Source organism: Microdochium trichocladiopsis (assembly GCF_020744255.1).
Source record: "Microdochium trichocladiopsis strain MPI-CAGE-CH-0230 chromosome Unknown B0I36scaffold_5, whole genome shotgun sequence".
Classification (NCBI taxonomy): domain Eukaryota; kingdom Fungi; phylum Ascomycota; class Sordariomycetes; order Xylariales; family Microdochiaceae; genus Microdochium; species Microdochium trichocladiopsis.
In genome coordinates, this window is record NW_025763548.1 from 887,194 (window position 1) to 903,139 (window position 15,946).

The following is a 15,946-nucleotide window of genomic DNA, read 5'->3' on the forward strand; positions in this document are numbered from 1 at the left end:
GGTCAAATACCCTCTGTCTCTCCATCTCTCCCGTTTCATCAACGAACACGGCCCGGCCCTTCCAAGGCAGAACAGAAGGAGACTTCATGCAGATGTCGCAAGGAGCTCCTCGTGGCTCAATCGGAAGGGGAAAAAAACGTGCTGCGACCCTGCTTCGCGATTGAAGAAACGCCGATTAGAACAGCCCTTTCCGCGGGTGTCCGTCCTTGTTGGGGGGGGGGGGGGGTTGAAATGGCGGGAGGGCTTTTGGTCAAACGGGGATCCAGTCCATTCATCACACCTCGACGGGCTCATACTTGTGCTGAAGCTTTGCCTTCTTGTAAGCTCGTGATGCCTGCTCGCCGTGGCCCACCGCCGCCGCCTCTGCATCATAATCCGCGTCATAATTCTCATCACCATCATCATCATCGCCGTGATCGTTACCGGTGCCGTTGTTGTTGTGGTGGTGTTCGTGCTCCGTCTTGACTGCGAACTCGCGGTCCTCGTGTGCGTAGGATATCTTCTCGTTGTTGGTGCTGTTGCTGCTGGCACTGTCCTCGTCCTCATCCTCCTCGTCCTCGGCCTCCTCATCGTCCGGGTCTCCCTTGATGGACTTGCTCGCCGCCTTCGCCGCGGCGGTACGTTGTCTTCGCGGTGCTGCTGCTACTGCTACTGCTGGTGCTGGTGCTGGTGCGACGCCCGCGGGCCGGCCGGATCTCTTCTGTCCAGCACCGCGAGCAGCAGTCTTGGTGCTGCTGCTGCTTTTGCTGCTGCCACCACCGCCACCGTTGGTACTCGCCGGCGCCGACGCCGTGGCAAAGGCCTTGGCCTCGGCCTTGATCTTGGTGGCCATGTGCGAGAGCGACTTGGGCGTGCGGCCGGGCATGTTGAGCTGGTCGAGCTTGATGGAAGCGCCGCCGGCGGAGGTGAGCTGGTGGATGATCTGGACTAGGAGCTGGTACTGTTTTCGAAACAAGACGGGGGGTTGGGGGCCAAAGTCAGTCGAGATACAAATATCGATATGCCTATGTATATAAGCCAATGTGTGTGTGTGTGTGTGTGGACAAACGGGAGACAAGAAGGGATGAGTGTGGTAGGAAAGAGGTGTGTGAAAAGAAAAGCCTTGAGGGAGGAGAGGGGAGGACAGTCGGTGATATGTTGAGGTTCCATTGCCGGGCTGCTTTGCTGCTGACAGTTACTTCCTGATAAAGGGCTGGATCATGACCGGACCATGGAGACAGGAAGGAGCAAGGAATTGGGGCCGCAGAGGTGTGGACGCGTGTGACATGAATCTGAGTTGCCCCCAGGGGATATCCACAAAACGGCAGAAGCACGCTCGCTACACTCATGACTTGCAAGAGAGAAGAAGAAAAGAGAAGTGATAGCGTAAAGTTGGAATGCGCACCTTCTCTCCATCAGTCCAGGCACCGCCTTTGGCCGATGAGCTGGCCATTTTGATTTGGGGGATGGCTCTGTCGTTTGGTTGGTGAGGAGTCGAGTGGTGACAAGGAAGTGAGCTTGTGTTGCCTGTGTACACTGACTGGTGGGCAGCAGGATACGTCTGTGTAAATCAGGGAGGGGCGGTTGCAGTCGCGCTACTGTGTAGTTGTTGACAAGAAGGTTTTGAGTGTTTGCAGTTGAACAGGTAGAGTTCAGGGTTGTGGTGATCAGGGGAGTCCACAGTGACTTGTAGAAGTTTAAAAGTTGTAAAAATTGCAAAAGTGCTTCCCTGACGGGGGGTTCTGGTGGTGGTTGTTTTTCTTAGTTGCCGAAACTGTATTGATGGTCTGGTTGGCAAGTTGACTGGTCGAGTTGGACGAATGCCAGACGCGAGTCCGAAGATGTGATGTTTTGTTTATGATGGAACGAGCAGCTTCCTACGGGGGAAATAAGGAAACCGGCAGCAAAAGAAATGCAGAGGGATTGTCTCTGACCATAGTGCAGGTTGTAGAAGTAGGTGGTCAAGTTGGGATACGTTATTGTCAGCCACAACAGGTCTGCACAGGAACACTGGTGGTCAATAGAACTGATTGTGCTGTGAGGCTAAAGTGAAGCGTCAGACAGACAAGTACTAAATGACACGGATTCATGAAAGCGGCTCTTGGTATCCTTGATACCCAAGTCTGTTCTTGAACGGTGCCTGCTCTGTGGTTAGCAGCACATCCGAAAAACAGAGATATGCTCTGCCAAACGAATCATTTCAATTCTCCTGGGAGGAGCATTGTCCATTACATTCTTTCACTGTTGTCAACCCACCCACTAACGGACGTGAGCACCACCACAGCGTTCTTTAGACTGCATGATTCCACCTCAAACGAAGTTCGGGATTGCTGCGACAGTGTATTAATTCTTGTATTCTGTTTCCGGGGATATATATATAAACGACACAACATGCATGCGCCGCCCACCCACTTCACGACGAGCAGCCTGGCATGCACCAGTTGATCCGCTCCAGTCAAAACCGCCGCTCCTTGCTCTGCAGCCCCCGAATCTCACATGCGGCGGATCTCCTGCTCGTTCGTGTACTGCTCGAGTCCGGAGTCGAGGCTCTCCCACCACTTGAAGAGCATCGACTCGCAGATGAGCTTGAACCAGGGGGTGAACTTGAGCGAAGGGTCCTTGAAGAACTCGCGCAGCTCGTCGGGGCTGACGTATTTCGTGTCGCGGACCTCGTTGGGGTTCGGTACGACGTCGACCTTGGCCTTGATGAAGAGGATGTAGTCGACTGCAGAGACTCGTCAGCATTATGAAATCACTTTTCTCCTCTCCCCCCCCCCCCAACCGTCCCCGGGTATTCTTTCACAAAGGGCATCTAGCACTCACTCTCGTGCTCACCCCACTTGCCGTCGCTGGGCGCCTTGTAGTGGATGCGGGTGAGGAAGTGGAAGTCGTCGAGGGGCACCTGCTCGGCCTTGATGCCGAGCTCCTGGTCGAGCTTGCGCTGGGCGGCGCGCTTGACGCCCATGATGCTGTCGGGCAGGTTGCTGCCCGTCTCGCCGGGGATGCCCAGCGGGTGGGAGCAGCACGTGTTGGTCCACATGTCGGGAAATGTGATCTTCTCGGTCGCCCGCTGCTGGAGGAGCAGGCGGTTGTTCTCGTCAAAGAGGAAGACGGAGAAGGCGCGGTGCAGGAGGCCCTTGTCAATGTTGGTCATGAGGTGGCCTGCAGTTGTGCGAAAGGGGTTGTCAGCTTTGCTGTTCACTCTCTTTTGTTGCAAGGGCGGCCTCTCTTACACAGCTTCTTGCTGGCCGTGCCGATTGGGTTGTCGTCGTTGTCGAGGACGATGCACACCTCCTCCATGAGGCGGATCTGCTCCGCATCGTGGCCCTCGAGCTCGGACGAGCTCGTGTCAATGTCTGGGAACAGGCGCAGGATCGTCTGCGCCGAGGGCGCCTGCTCCTGTGTTATCGTCGTGGTGGTCGACATGGTGCTGTGTTGCTGTCCTGTGCTGTGGCTGGTCACTGGGGCAGAAGGAGGAATCGGCAGAAGGGGTGGTATGGTATTTTGTGTTGGCGGTGGCGGTCAACAATTGTCGACTAGACTCTAGTCGGCTGGCGGCGGTAGTGGTGGTGGTGGTGGTTGTGATAGGGATGCGCTTGCGGGCAGCTGCAGGTCGCTAGCTAGTGGGGGAAAGAAAAGGGCCCGGAGGGAAATGAGGGTCCTGCACTTGGAGAACGCCACCCACACGAGGGGTCTCCCCGGTCTCGGTTGTCTTTGTGACGCTTGTGAGTGGTTGCTTGTCAGTAATGTTTGGACAAGGGCTGCGATCATCACCCCATTCGTTGACTTTGTGTAATATACCACATGACAGTATGTATGTGTATGGTCCTCTATATACGCCACCCTTCCGTCGCCGGCTACTGCTTCTTCGACGGCCGGGCGTTCTTGAGCCGCCGCTGCTCCTTGAGCTTCCGGCCCTTGCGCATGTCCTCCTGGCCCTTGAGCTCGTTGCGGTTGATGCCCACGCCGTCCTTGTACTTGCCAATGCGCTTCTCCTTGGCCTCGGCCACCCGCTTCTTGCGCACGTGGTAGTCGTCCCGGAACTTGTCCGCCTCCTTGGGCGCCTTCTCCATCTTGTGCTTGTACCGTGCCCCGTTCGGCGCCATCCCCATGCCCGGCCCGCTCTTCTCCGTCTCGCCCACCCGCGGCAGCTTGTTGATCCGCTGGGCCTTCTTCCACCGGTCGAACCGTCCGCTCTGGAATGACGCAGCAATCTTGACGCCAGACTCGCCGCGCACCATCTTCGGCTTCAGGCCCTTTGACCCGTCCTCGTCGTTGAGGCTGCTCACGTACCGCGAGCTCTTCTTGTCCCATCTCAGCTTGCCGCCGCTCCGTGTCGGCTCCCCAAAGGCCTTGGCCGACTCGTCGTTGGTCAGGTCCATCTGCACGTCGCGCGCGGCCGCCATGAAGTTGTTGCCGTCAGCTCCAGAGTGCACGCCGTATCCTCTCTCCTCAGCAGCGTTGATGCTGCGTGGTGCATAGGACATGAAAAACTCATCGTCGCGGAACGTTGAAGGACCCTTCTTCTTGTTCTTTGACGACTTGCCATCGTCGTCGTTGTTCGTGACTGTGATCTCCATCTCGTCGTCAGAGTACTCTGGAACCGCCACGCTTTCATCATCGTCGTCGTCAACGGCCTCTGCACCGACTCCGATGACTTCGTCGTCTTCGTCATCGTCGCTCGCGTCCAGTGTCTGCTCCACCATGACCTCGTCCTCATCAGACTCATCCGCAGCGCCCACGTCGGCAGTAGCAGCAGTCCTCCGTGGCCCGAAGCGTTGTCGTACAGTCTTCATAATCTCTGCCGCCTCATTTCTTGTTGTCTTGCCGGTCATGCCAATCTCAAAAATTGTCTCCTTGGGCTTGAACCCGCTAATCTTGGCCAACATTTCGGCGCGAGCATTCTCGGCATCGCCAAGCTCGTCGCCGAAGACCGGGTGCAACTGTGTCCATTCCCTGGAGGCGACTATCTCGCGTGCGCGTTTCGCACTCTGTCGGGCAGCCGAGTTTCTCGTCCTCATGTACTGCTTCTCAGCCTTAATCGAGACTCGTCGCAATGCATTGATGTCCTCGCTTTCGTCGATGACCCGGTTCAGCCACTCGACATTGGTCTCCACCTTGCTTCTCATGGGAGCACCAACGCTGATGTCCTCGGCAAAGTTCAGGCCATCCGAGCCAGCCTTGCCCACCACCAGCTTCTTGCCCAGGAAGAGCTGCAGGTCGAGCAAGTATGGCGCGTCGATATCCCGCACCAAGCTGTAACTCCATCCGCGCTGACCAGCACGAGCAGTGCGACCAACACGGTGGACGAAAACCTTTGGCTGAGGCGGGAAATCGTAGTTGATGACGTTTGCCAGAATCGGAATATCGATACCACGCGCGGCGACATCTGTGACGACGAGGATATTGCACTGACCCTTTCTGAACTTTTCAACCTGCTCTTTTCTGGCAGTTTGGTCGAGGGAGCCGTACACGTAAGACACGGAGAAACCGGCATGGTCGAGAACCATAGCAAGGTACTCTACGTGGTGCTTCGTGCACGCAAAGATGATGGTGGAGTGCTCTGATGGCTTTTCCTTTTGGCGGGGACCATCTGGGCCTCGTTTCCTCTTCTTGGACTGCTTGTCGCCGTCCACCTCGACACCTTCGGGAAGTCCAAGGGGCATCTTGATGACATCGTGCAGGATGTGAAGGAGGGTGCCCTCCTTCTCAGCACCCTTGACGCTGAAGAAGGCCGACTGCAGGTCGGGCGATATCTTGGTTTCCGCGTCGAGTCGCACAAGGCTAGGCTCTTGCAGACCAGCTCTGGCGAACTCCACGAGCGATGCGGGAAGTGTCGCAGAAAAGAGCAGAGTCTGTCGCGATAACGGGAGAGCGTGCAGAATCTCCGTGAGCTGCGCCGCAAAACCCATCTCGAACAAGCGATCCGCCTCGTCGAAAACGACGTACTGAATGGAAGACAGGTTCAGACTCATTTCGACCTTGAGATGGAGGAAACGTCCCGGCGTTGCAATGACAATATCCGGATTTGAAGTCATCGAGCCAAACTGCTCTTCCAGACTGTCGCCACCGACCAGTAACACACACTTCAGATCCGTGCCCTTGCTGAAGTCCTTCACAACCTTGAGGGTCTGCAAAGCCAGTTCTCTCGAGGGCGACATGATTAAGGCACGAGCGCCAAAAGTGGCGCTATGAGTACGCAGACGCTCAATCATAGGGATGACGAAGGCAGCGGTCTTTCCGGATCCTGTCCTAGCCATACCGACAACATCTTTGCGGTCGAGCACCAACGGAATGGCCTTGCGCTGAATAGGCGTAGGAACAGAGAAGCCCTTCCGATTAATGGCCCTGAGCAAGTTGGCATTGAGTCCTGTTAAAGGTCGATTAGCATTTGGTGCGTGCAGCGCGTCCTGACAGCGCGAGAATGTGTATACGTACCCATGGACTGGAAGCCGCCGCCCTTCTTGACAGATTTTCCCTTGACGTTTGTGTTTTTTCTGAACGATGCCGACTGCTTCAGCGCAATGAACGCCGCGTCTCCCTCGCTGTCGTCGCCGTCGAGAATGTCGCCAGCGTCAAAGCCGCCTGCCGCGCCATTATGGTCGTTCGCGAACAAGTCGCCAAGAATGTCGACCTCGTGCTCGGAAGCCGCTGGAGAGCTGGCTCGAGGCATGGCGGCGTCTGGAGGCTCGTTCCGAAGCCGTGACTGCCTTGAGCGAAGCGTTTTAGGCGGTCCGGCGCCTGACGACGAGACCAGAAGCTGCCAAGGTGTTGAGAAAAGACGCTTCAAAGTCTCTTCGTCGCAGCAGGTCTCTGAATCGTGGTGGGTATTGCCGCCTGTGTGTCGTGCCGCTTCATGGAGTTCGACGATGTCAAAGGCAGGGTCTCGATCGGAGCTCTGGCTGCTCTGTGCCTGCTTCTGCTAGCCCAAGCCCAGAACTTTTTTTCTGGGGCACCCGTTATCATGGAGCTTATCAGGCTCCAGCCTCCACTGGCCAGTCCCTGCCCCAGCGGCCCCTCCAGCGGGCTCTCGAGCGTCCTTAGCTGTATGCAAGTGGGGCTACCCTGTCAAGCGGGCTGATCCCTGCCATTGGAAGCGCTTCTTGACGGCACCGGCGCGACTGCCTCCTCCAAGTCACTCACTCTAGTTGCATCGCCCACGCTGAGAGGCAACGCAGCCGTTCATCACGACACAAACTCCGTAGTGCGGGACGCGAGACTCAGACGGTATCAGTTGTTGAAAGAACAATAGACTCTCCCCGCTCCCCGGCACACGCAAGACCACCCCAACACAATGACTACCCCGGATCCCGCGCTCGACGACACAGACGCCCTCGACTCGCTCGAGAAGGAGGCCAGGGAGTTCGACAAGGTATGTGCCAACGCCTGCGGTTCCTGGCTCATTCAAGAACGTGGAGGAACCGTACACTAACTGCGTCGCGCGGAACAGGATGCCGAGATCGACCGCATTCTCAAGGCTTTCCGGCTAGATGCGTAAGTCTCCCCATGTCCTGATTTCCATCCACGCTCTCATCCTCTCGCTGACATGTATTGACATCGACACACAGCTACGCAGTCCTCGACCTCATGCCCGGCGTGCCCGAGTCAGACATCAAGATGGCCTACCGCAAAAAGTCCCTGCTCATCCACCCGGACAAGACCAAGAACCCCCAGGCCCCGGACGCCTTTGATCGGCTGAAGAAGGCGCAGACGGAGCTCATGGACGAGAAGCACCGGGAGCGCCTGGACGAGGCGATTGCCGATGCGCGCATGCTGCTGATCCGCGACAACAAGTGGACGGTCGACAGCCCCGAGCTCAAGACGGCCTCGTTCGCCAAGAAGTGGCGCGACAAGACGCGCGAGGTGCTCATAGACAACGAGATGCGCCGCAAGAGGCAGCTGAAGGCCCAGATGCAGGAGGAGGGCCGCGAGCAGCGCAAGGTGGACGCCGAGCTCGAGGAGCGCAAGCGCAAGAGGCAGCACGAGCAAGACTGGGAGACGACGCGGGATCAGCGGATAGACAGCTGGCGCACGTTTCAGAAGGGTAAGTCCGGTAGCGGCGAGGGAAAGAAGAAGAAGAAAATGAAGCCCATCGGGTAGTGGATGCGGATCTTGATCGATGGGAATGCGGACCTACAGGCGCACCAAACTTTCCCTGACGCGGGGGATCGGACGAGCATCCGTTACGGGCGATGATCTTAATGACGGCAAGAGGGAACATTCAGAGCAAACGGGAACACGACTCAGCAACGGCGTTTGTCGGTCTGTAAGTTTTTGAAAGATTATCTGAAACATGGAGCTTTTATGAACCTAACGCTATGATTTCGTTTTCCAAGCTGATTTCAACCGCCCATGTCAGGGTGAGGCTGTCACGTCAAGAGCAGTGTCTCCCACCATGACGCACAATACGGCTTGAGGTAAGTCAAATGGGGGCCCGAGTGTGAATTCCCATGTTCAACCTGTCCTCTATCCTTATGATAGTCCGCATGTGACGTCTCCTTGGCGTGAATGTCCCCAAGTCGTAGCCACGACTTGTTGTCCAGGCTCAAACCCCTTACGGGTGGTGCTTCTTCTTATACGAAATGAAGCGCTGCAAGTTGAGCACCGTCTCATCCGCCCGTGTCCGGAGTTCCGCAGAGGCTCGCTTGTCAATCTTCTTGACCATGGCCCTCAGCTTGGGAAGCATGGCCTCAAAGTGCGGCAGAAAGTTATCCTTCCAGAAGACCTCTTTGTCACAGGCCTTGTCCTCGTCTCCGTAAATGTCAAACAGCTGGTTAAGCGCCTCCACGGCACTGGCAGGTTGCGTTTCCGGTAAGGACGCCACCACGGTGATGAGGAACACTCCAATCTCTCGGTTGAGCTCGACCGGCGCCGGGTCCTGCGCGAGCTGGCCAAGCACGCCAACACACTTGACGCCGAGGCTCTGGAAGGGATCCTCGTCCTCCTGCTGGGCGCCTTCGCTCGGAGGAGCAGCCAGGTTCTGCGAGGCATGGTATAGTGAAATAAACTTCTTCTGCTCGCCGTGGAGCAGGCCCTCCTCGTGAAGAGCGCGCGAAATCGCCCACGCCAGGCTCGTCACGCTTGTCGCGAGGTCGACGTCGGATGTGTCGCTCGCGAGAACGGGCGCGATGGCGTCCTTCCAGATGGCGCGCGCGGCGGGTAGCCAGGCGGTCTGGATCGGGCTGTTCTGTGGATCTGAGAAGTCGATGCACGAGATGGTCCAGGAGATGTTGTTCAGCGCGTTGAAGGCGCAGCTACGCACTATGCTTGCCGACTCGTCCTCCTCCTTGGTCTTCAGGGTTGTCTGGCAGACTTTGATGATCTTGGGCACGGCATTGTGGATGAGCTCCCGCAGCGTCGGCAGGTCGTCGATTCCTGACGCCTCGTCTGGGTAGTCATCTGCGCCAGTGACCATCTCCATGTCGGCCTCGAGCTCGTCCTGGTTCATTTCGTCATCGTCGTCATCGTCATCGTCCTCCTCGTCTCCATCCTCGTCCTTGCCGTCTTCAGACTTGCCATCGTTGATGTCGTCGCCTTGCATTACGTCGTCCTCCTTGCCGTCGTCCTTGATACCGTCCCAGGGCTCGTCGGCAGCCTTGGCGTTGCTCTCCAGGGCCTGCTGCAGGGCGGTGCCCATGGACGCGAGGATCTCCAGGGCCAGCCTGAGAACCTCGACGGGACTTGACGAGCCGGGCTCGTTGCTGTCGGCACCGTCTCCAGGCTTGCCCAGCTCTGTGCGCTCTAGAGTGGAGGCGAGCGTCGGGATGAGCGCGGCATCGCACCCGCCATCCCGGCCGGGGTTCTGGTCGTGCCAGCCCATGACGGAGAAGACGTTGTGCAGCACTCCGCACGCGAGCACGGCCTTCATCCCGTCGCCACGCTGCAGGGCCGCGAGGTTCTCGTAGCAGCCGGTCTTTTGGCCGTTGCCGGTGGTACCGTCGGCCAAGAGGATCTCGACAAATTGCCTGTTGTCCTCGGACAGGGTCAGCATGCACGACAGCGTGCTGTTGAGCACTTCGGCGGTGGTGAAGTCGGCGGCGACCAGGTTGAAGAGCATCGTCACGATGGCCTCGTCCTGGGCGATGCCCGCAAGTGCCTCGTCCTGCGCCTCGGCAAGACCTTCGAGAATGGCAGCCAGGGCCTCTGCAATGATCCAATGGAACGACTGCTCTGCCTTTGTGAGCTTTGTGAATGCCGGCGATTGTGACGAGATGCTCTCGTTGAGCTATGTCTCAAAGTCAGTCATGTACCTTGGGTATTGACAGGTTTGTTGGAAGGTTTTCAGAATGCAAGAACGCCACTCACCTTCTTCGCGGCATGGTGAATCGCAGTTAACACATCAACTCTGTACAAGTGCACGCAGAAATCGGCCTCCTCCTCGGCCACCAGCACCCGCAGGATCTCCCAGCCGGCGGCCCTGCTCTCGAGGCTGGCGTCGGTGAGGGTCTCCTTGAGCACGATCTGGACGACCTGCTCGCGAAGGAGCAACTTGCGGCACTTTTGGTCCTGGATGATGTTGGCGATGGCGCCGGCCGCGGTGGTCCGGGACTTTGGCTCGGGGCTCTGGAGGTCCTTGAGCACGGGGAGGATGCTCTTCTCCCGGAGGGCCGCGAGCTCCGGGTCGGAGGGCGGCTTGACGGGTTTGGCGATGGGGTCTGCCCGATGGCCGGCGGCGGCCTTGCCTCTGCTGCGTCTCGACTTGCCCATGTCTGCTGTCGCTCTGGGTGTATGTTTCCTTTCCAACGACCGATCGAGGCTTGGGAAAAGTTGTCATGTCCAGGAACGTCGAAGAAATTTCATTGGGTGCCGTGCTTCTTCAACGGTTCAACTTTTTAGTGGGGTCGCACTTTGGGCTGCAGCTTGCAGATCGTCGAGTGGCCCGCATTTTGCTTCTGACAGGCTGGTTTGACTTGCAGGCGGCTTTGCGGCATTGATTGACAACTTGGCATTCTAAGTTCTGACAACACAATGTAAGCCCGTCGATCTTTTGACGGGTACCGAAAACGATGGCACTAGATATGGAAATCAGAGATCAGAGGCCGCACTTGGGCAGTCAGCAATGACCGCTATCCCCGTTCAGGATGTCTTCGTGCTGAGGACGGCCAGGACAGAACCGACAAAGGCATTTGAGATTCCAGGCCCTACATATGCTGTCCATTCTGGGTTCTTCCTTGCAGGGTGACGGGCTCCGCATGCTTTGCGGGATGCTCATGCCGAGTGCAAGTCTGAACCATGACTGCGTCCTTTACATAGCAACGTACTTGGATTAGGCTGGCGCTATCTACCCCAAGTGATGCTGTGGAACCCTTGTCTGTGGCCCCACTGGAGCTCTCACTCGAGTCGGAGCAGGTGCGGCCTGCACCCTTGCCCAACGGGGTCCAAGGCAAGCAAGGGCAAGCTTGCGCGATCGACTCTCTCCGCCAGGCTGTCATCCCACGAGACCCTCGCCCTCCTCGTAAACTTGAACCTCTACAACACAAAGGCCGCCCGCACGATCACTGACCCACGGTCTCTGTCGCCTCGCCCCGCTCAACACGATCCAGGTCGATACATGCTGGAGAGGGCAGCATGTAATGCCACAGCGCACAGGGTAGCTCATCCCTCCCCTCGCCCGCCGATAAGCTAGCTTCCCGGCCACGGTCCCACGCACCCCCACGACTGTCTGCTGCGAGACCAGAGGCACGCCTCCCGTGGCTGCCACCACCATGCGGACGTACTTCCTCAGCGATGAGGAGCTCGGCAAGAAGGACGACGACCACAAACACCACAAGCACTCCAGGCATGCCAGTGGAGGAGGATCCTGGCAGCCAGCCAGGTCGCCTCGGCGCAGGCTGCTGAAGCGCGCCTTGCTGGCTGGCATGCTCGTCGGCTTCATAATATTCTTCATCCACAACATACCAGACATGGGCGGCGCGCATCCGGCCATGCGGAGACCAAATTGGAGGGACCCCAAGCAGGCGGCAGCGGGCAAGGGCAAGCCGCTCGCGGGCAACAATCCTTCGCGACCCCGGCCGCCCTCAAGTCAGCAGCCGCATCAAGTCCAGCATGTCGGAGACGAACAGGCTGTGCCGAGCGAAGGGGACAGGTCGACTTTAGCTGGCAAGGACGGGGAGAATTCACCCCTGACGCCCGGTCCCGGGCTGGAGGAGCGCAACTACAATGGACCGTTGAGGTTTGCGAAACTCGCCGTATCATTACGAGGCATTGGCGCGACCAAGGGAAACCTCCCCGACAACAAAAATGTTCTCTTCGCGGTGTCCAGCCTGAAAAGTGCTGCGACGCTGATACCCATGGCCTGTGAGATGGGGCTTGAGCTGCGCAGCTATGTCCATGTCGCCATCATGGGCCGGAGCGACATACACCTGACTGAGCTCAAAAAGATCAACGGGGCGGACGAGAGCTGCAGTCTCATATATCATGGTGAGAGCTCGTGAGACCCAAACGCCCAACAACTTCACGGGTAATCGCTAATCATGAGACCATGTTCAGATGCACGGCCCGACTATAGCCAGATTTCAACCGAGTCGCGGATGGAGACGGCGACTTTTAGAGCATTTCGTAAGTGCAAATCATCCTTAAGACGTGTCCTGGTTACTAACTAGGAGACAGACCATATCCACACATACGTCCATCCTCAAGCAATCTTCATAGACGCGTCAAGTGATGAAGATCCCTTCTTTCAGCGAGGCGCGAGACAACAAGCCGATGCAGTGGGCAATACGTTGATCGAAGTGCCGCCGAATGCGGCAAGAAAACTATCATGGGTCTCCAAGCTCAATAGCAAGGCCCTACGCAGTAAGTTTGGCGGACCCCTTTTTGCTTGGAAAGGAGGCTAATGGCTCACCGCGTGCGACAGTATGGAACAAGGTCACTGTTGATATCCTGATCCAGGCGACACCAGGTACCACGGGCGGCCTTGTCAGGCTTCTCAAGTCGTTGAGCGAGGCGGATTACACTGCGGGCTCCTTGCCACACATTACGATCGAGCTTCCGCACGACGTCGACATGCCGACGAGGCGGTACCTGGAGAGCTTTTCTTGGCCACCAAGGCATGTGCACAATCCCTTTGACGCGCATCTCCTCACCCTGCGTCATCGCATACCCAGCAAGCGCCTCGACGAGGATGAGGCGGCGGCTCGGTTTGTCGAGTCATTCTGGCCGTCGAATCCTGGGCTCAACGACGTTTTGCTGCTATCGCCACAGGCCGAGGTTTCTGGCAACTGGTATCATTGTAAGCAGCGAATATCCGTAACCAGCCAAATATGAGGCATGATGGTTTTCTGGCAGGGCTAACCAAAAATCCTCTGCATCACTCAGACGTCAAATTTACGCTTTTGGCAAACCGCTTCCAAGCGAGTATTACCTCGGCCTGGGATCGGAAGCTCTTCGGCATCAGCTTGGCACAGCCCCGGCAGTTACTTGACGGCAAGACGGCCTTCTCCATGCCGAAGCCCCAAACCAAGACGATATGGCAGGATGGCAAGGACCGAGACGTGGTAATCGAGTCGCACCTATGGCAGGCGCCGACGAGCGACGCCATTCTGATCATGGGCGACAAGTGGGTTGAACTGCACGATTTGGTTTCGCGGACGCTGGGTGCATCTACGACCCCGGCCTCAGGCACTAAGATTGTGAGCAAGCAGTACCCGTCCTGGCTCGAGCATGCCGCCAGATTATGCCGCGCCCGGGGTTACTGGACTTTATACCCGGGCGACCGGATGGCCCGCGAGCTGGCCAGCCTTCACGGCGAGCTGGCCAAGGCTCCCGAGGAATACACGGGGCAGACCGGCCGCCGGGTCCAGAACCAACGCGCGCAGGGGGAGAAGCTGCTCTCGGACGACGCGAGCGAGACGGAGGTCGAGGAGGCCCGGCGGCGGCTCAAGGCTGAGGCGGACGTGGGGTTCACGCACACGGCGCTGCTGTCGGTGCTGCCGAACCAGGGCCACGTGATCCCGCTGCCGGAGCTGCCCTTGCTGGCGTGGGACGGGACGGAGACAACCTTTGACGGCAACGACGAGGCCGCGGCCGGGTATGCGGCCGAGTTTAGGAGGCAGGTTGGCGGGTGTAAGCGGGAGGACGATGTGCCGCCGGCTGTGGCAGAGTACTCGACAAGGGACCTGTTCTGTGAGGCTGCGTAGCCGTGGAGAGAAGGGAAGGAGATGAGGGCTTGAGGCGTGCGAATGAACATTGGCGTGTCACAAGTTCCAGGAGGGCGAATCATGCCGCCGCCCGTATGGCTGCAGAACCAGAACGAGAAAGGAAAAGGAAAAATATTCTGGTAAATAGTAATGTTCACGTGGCTTCATGACATTGACCGAGCTGGCCTCGCTCCAGCAGTCGTACCCACGAAGGGGTGATCTAGTCCGGGCTTTGCGAACTCGATCAGTGCTCTCTTGTGATGAAAGTAGATACAACATGTACATTTTGATGATGAGAGGAAGCGGGGTATCAATGCTAGCCGTAACACACGGCCTGAGGAAGAACAAGCTAAGAAATCAAAAAAAGAACAACAGATTATGCTTCGCTGAGGACAGGGCTCACCCGCTTCTCTCTCCCGTATTCCTTTCCCTCGCGGAAACCCCTTCGCAATGGAGCATTGCGGCTTCAGACGAGCCCATCAACCGAGACACCACCGCCGCTACTACTACTACTACTACTACTGCTGCTGCTGCTGCTCCATAGTGAGGAAGCGAGGCCCCTCAACTTGTCCGCGCACCGGACATCGGCGGCGTGTCTGGCGGCAGCGGCAGCGAGCGAGGCACGCGAGGATGAGGTGGCAGCAGCACTAGAAGCAGAGGCCTCGGGGAACACGAGCGCCGAGACGCCGCGGGAGAGCGAGTCGCACTGGAGATCTACCTTGATCTTTGTCACGACAAGGAGGACTATGCAGGTTGCGACGATGGCGAGGCCGATGAGGGTCATGACCTGTTATTTGGTTTGGTTGTGAGAAATTCCGCTTTGCTTGAGCATATGTGAAAGCCGTCAAGCTGTATGTGCTGAAAGCAGAAAGGGATCAGGGGGGGGGGGGGGGGGGAGGCGAGGAAAGGTGTGGGTGTGTGTGGGAGTGTGAAATCTGGGAAGGAGAAAAAGAAGAGGAACATACCGATTGCGTGCGCCAGCCGGTCTGGACAATGGCGGCCTTGCGAGAGTACTTGTTGAGTGTGTTTACGTAGTTGCCGAAGCCGAGCGCGAGGCAGGCGACGGCGAGGAGCCAGAAGATGAGGCCGAGGGGCCGGGCCATGCGCAGCTCGACGTCGGTGGCCTGGGACTTGAGGTGGAAGGACAAGGTGATGGCGACGGCGACGACGGCCATGTAGATGGAGAGGCGGAGGTAGCTGAGGAAAGTGCGCTCGTTGGCTGCGTGGTCGCGGGCGTCGGACGAGTCGTTTGAGAAGAGCAAGGGCCCGAGGAGAGGGGCGGTCCAGAAGGTGGTGCCGGGGCCGATGCCGCTGGTCGGGTGGTGGTGGTGGGAGAAGCAGGACTCGACGTCAACGGGGGCGAAGATGCCGCAGCAGTAGCCGTGGTGGTCACGGGAGTGGCGGGAGGACGAGGCCGAGGCCGATGAGGAGCGAGAGGGCGTGGCCGTGGCCGAGGGTGACGGTGACGGTGAAGGAGAAGGAGAGGCAGTGTCACTGTCGTGGATGTCAAGATCACGAGAGCGCTCGGGAGGAGCAGCGATGGCGATGGAGGGCATGATGGGCGGCGGTATGCAGGCTCGTGGCCCGCGCGGACAGGACAGACAGAGATGGAGGGCGTGGGCAGGTGTTTGAGCAAAAGGCGAAAGGTTGGCAGGCCGTGATGTGTGAGGAGAGAGTGGTGGTTGTGGATAAAGTGAGTGGTAACAGTTGGGAGATTTATTACTGTATACACGTGCAGGGTTGAATGACATCAATTGGGAACCCCGGATTTTGACTTCTTGGGGGCGGGCGGGCGGGCGGGCGGGCGTGGAGAGCAACGAGAGCCGCCG

The 15,946-nt window shown here is 58.1% G+C and overlaps 7 protein-coding genes across 7 annotated transcripts; 2 read left to right on the top strand and 5 right to left on the bottom strand.

Moving 5' to 3' along the window:
* Window positions 1-274: 274 nt before the first annotated feature.
* Window positions 275-1,432, bottom strand: B0I36DRAFT_362633 (uncharacterized protein; the record flags this gene model as incomplete). Its single annotated transcript, XM_046158685.1, has 2 exons — window positions 275-940; window positions 1,385-1,432. 2 exons carry the CDS (start codon window positions 1,430-1,432, stop codon window positions 275-277), a joined length of 714 nt encoding a protein of 237 aa, XP_046012508.1.
* A 588-nt stretch (window positions 1,433-2,020) lies between these two features.
* B0I36DRAFT_322566 (NUDIX hydrolase domain-like protein) lies at window positions 2,021-3,753 on the bottom strand. The gene is made up of 3 exons (XM_046153870.1): window positions 3,213-3,753; window positions 2,803-3,141; window positions 2,021-2,704 (listed from the first exon to the last, which is right to left on the bottom strand). The coding sequence occupies exons 1-3, from the start codon at window positions 3,403-3,405 to the stop codon at window positions 2,472-2,474; spliced, it is 765 nt and encodes a 254-aa protein (XP_046012509.1). The 5' UTR covers window positions 3,406-3,753; the 3' UTR covers window positions 2,021-2,471.
* Window positions 3,754-3,836: 83 nt separating this feature from the next.
* Window positions 3,837-6,652, bottom strand: B0I36DRAFT_243817 (P-loop containing nucleoside triphosphate hydrolase protein; the record flags this gene model as incomplete). Its single annotated transcript, XM_046150009.1, has 2 exons — window positions 3,837-6,349; window positions 6,418-6,652. 2 exons carry the CDS (start codon window positions 6,650-6,652, stop codon window positions 3,837-3,839), a joined length of 2,748 nt encoding a protein of 915 aa, XP_046012510.1.
* A 621-nt stretch (window positions 6,653-7,273) lies between these two features.
* B0I36DRAFT_362636 (heat shock protein DNAj) lies at window positions 7,274-8,079 on the top strand (the record flags this gene model as incomplete). The annotated part of the gene is made up of 3 exons (XM_046158686.1): window positions 7,274-7,351; window positions 7,430-7,473; window positions 7,548-8,079. 3 exons carry the CDS (start codon window positions 7,274-7,276, stop codon window positions 8,077-8,079), a joined length of 654 nt encoding a protein of 217 aa, XP_046012511.1.
* Window positions 8,080-8,533: 454 nt separating this feature from the next.
* B0I36DRAFT_362637 (uncharacterized protein) lies at window positions 8,534-11,549 on the bottom strand (the record flags this gene model as incomplete). Its single annotated transcript, XM_046158687.1, has 3 exons — window positions 8,534-10,204; window positions 10,285-10,691; window positions 11,483-11,549. The coding sequence occupies 3 exons, from the start codon at window positions 11,547-11,549 to the stop codon at window positions 8,534-8,536; spliced, it is 2,145 nt and encodes a 714-aa protein (XP_046012512.1).
* Window positions 11,417-14,301, top strand: B0I36DRAFT_431083 (uncharacterized protein). The gene is made up of 5 exons (XM_046162570.1): window positions 11,417-12,399; window positions 12,469-12,537; window positions 12,589-12,774; window positions 12,836-13,210; window positions 13,297-14,301. The coding sequence occupies exons 1-5, from the start codon at window positions 11,685-11,687 to the stop codon at window positions 14,115-14,117; spliced, it is 2,166 nt and encodes a 721-aa protein (XP_046012513.1). The 5' UTR covers window positions 11,417-11,684; the 3' UTR covers window positions 14,118-14,301.
* Window positions 14,302-15,883, bottom strand: B0I36DRAFT_322573 (uncharacterized protein). The gene is made up of 2 exons (XM_046153871.1): window positions 15,083-15,883; window positions 14,302-14,904 (listed from the first exon to the last, which is right to left on the bottom strand). Exons 1-2 carry the CDS (start codon window positions 15,866-15,868, stop codon window positions 14,584-14,586), a joined length of 1,107 nt encoding a protein of 368 aa, XP_046012514.1. The 5' UTR covers window positions 15,869-15,883; the 3' UTR covers window positions 14,302-14,583.
* Window positions 15,884-15,946: the final 63 nt, after the last annotated feature.

What these genes read in the sequence shown, in the direction of transcription:
- B0I36DRAFT_431083 (XM_046162570.1), top strand. Translation starts at nt 11,685, where the DNA reads ATGCGGACGTACTTCCTCAGCGATGAGGAGCTCGGCAAGAAGGACGAC. An exon ending in CTGCAGTCTCATATATCATG is followed by an intron (nt 12,400 to 12,468) that starts GTGAGAGCTCGT and finishes GACCATGTTCAG; the next exon opens with ATGCACGGCCCGACTATAGC. An exon ending in CAATAGCAAGGCCCTACGCA is followed by an intron (nt 12,775 to 12,835) that starts GTAAGTTTGGCG and finishes CGCGTGCGACAG; the next exon opens with TATGGAACAAGGTCACTGTT.
- B0I36DRAFT_322573 (XM_046153871.1), bottom strand. Translation starts at nt 15,868, where the DNA reads ATGTCATTCAACCCTGCACGTGTATACAGTAATAAATCTCCCAACTGT. An exon ending in CCGGCTGGCGCACGCAATCG is followed by an intron (nt 14,905 to 15,082) that starts GTATGTTCCTCT and finishes ACCAAATAACAG; the next exon opens with GTCATGACCCTCATCGGCCT.
- B0I36DRAFT_322566 (XM_046153870.1), bottom strand. Translation starts at nt 3,405, where the DNA reads ATGTCGACCACCACGACGATAACACAGGAGCAGGCGCCCTCGGCGCAG. An exon ending in CACGGCCAGCAAGAAGCTGT is followed by an intron (nt 3,142 to 3,212) that starts GTAAGAGAGGCC and finishes GCACAACTGCAG; the next exon opens with GCCACCTCATGACCAACATT. An exon ending in CAAGTGGGGTGAGCACGAGA is followed by an intron (nt 2,705 to 2,802) that starts GTGAGTGCTAGA and finishes GAGTCTCTGCAG; the next exon opens with TCGACTACATCCTCTTCATC.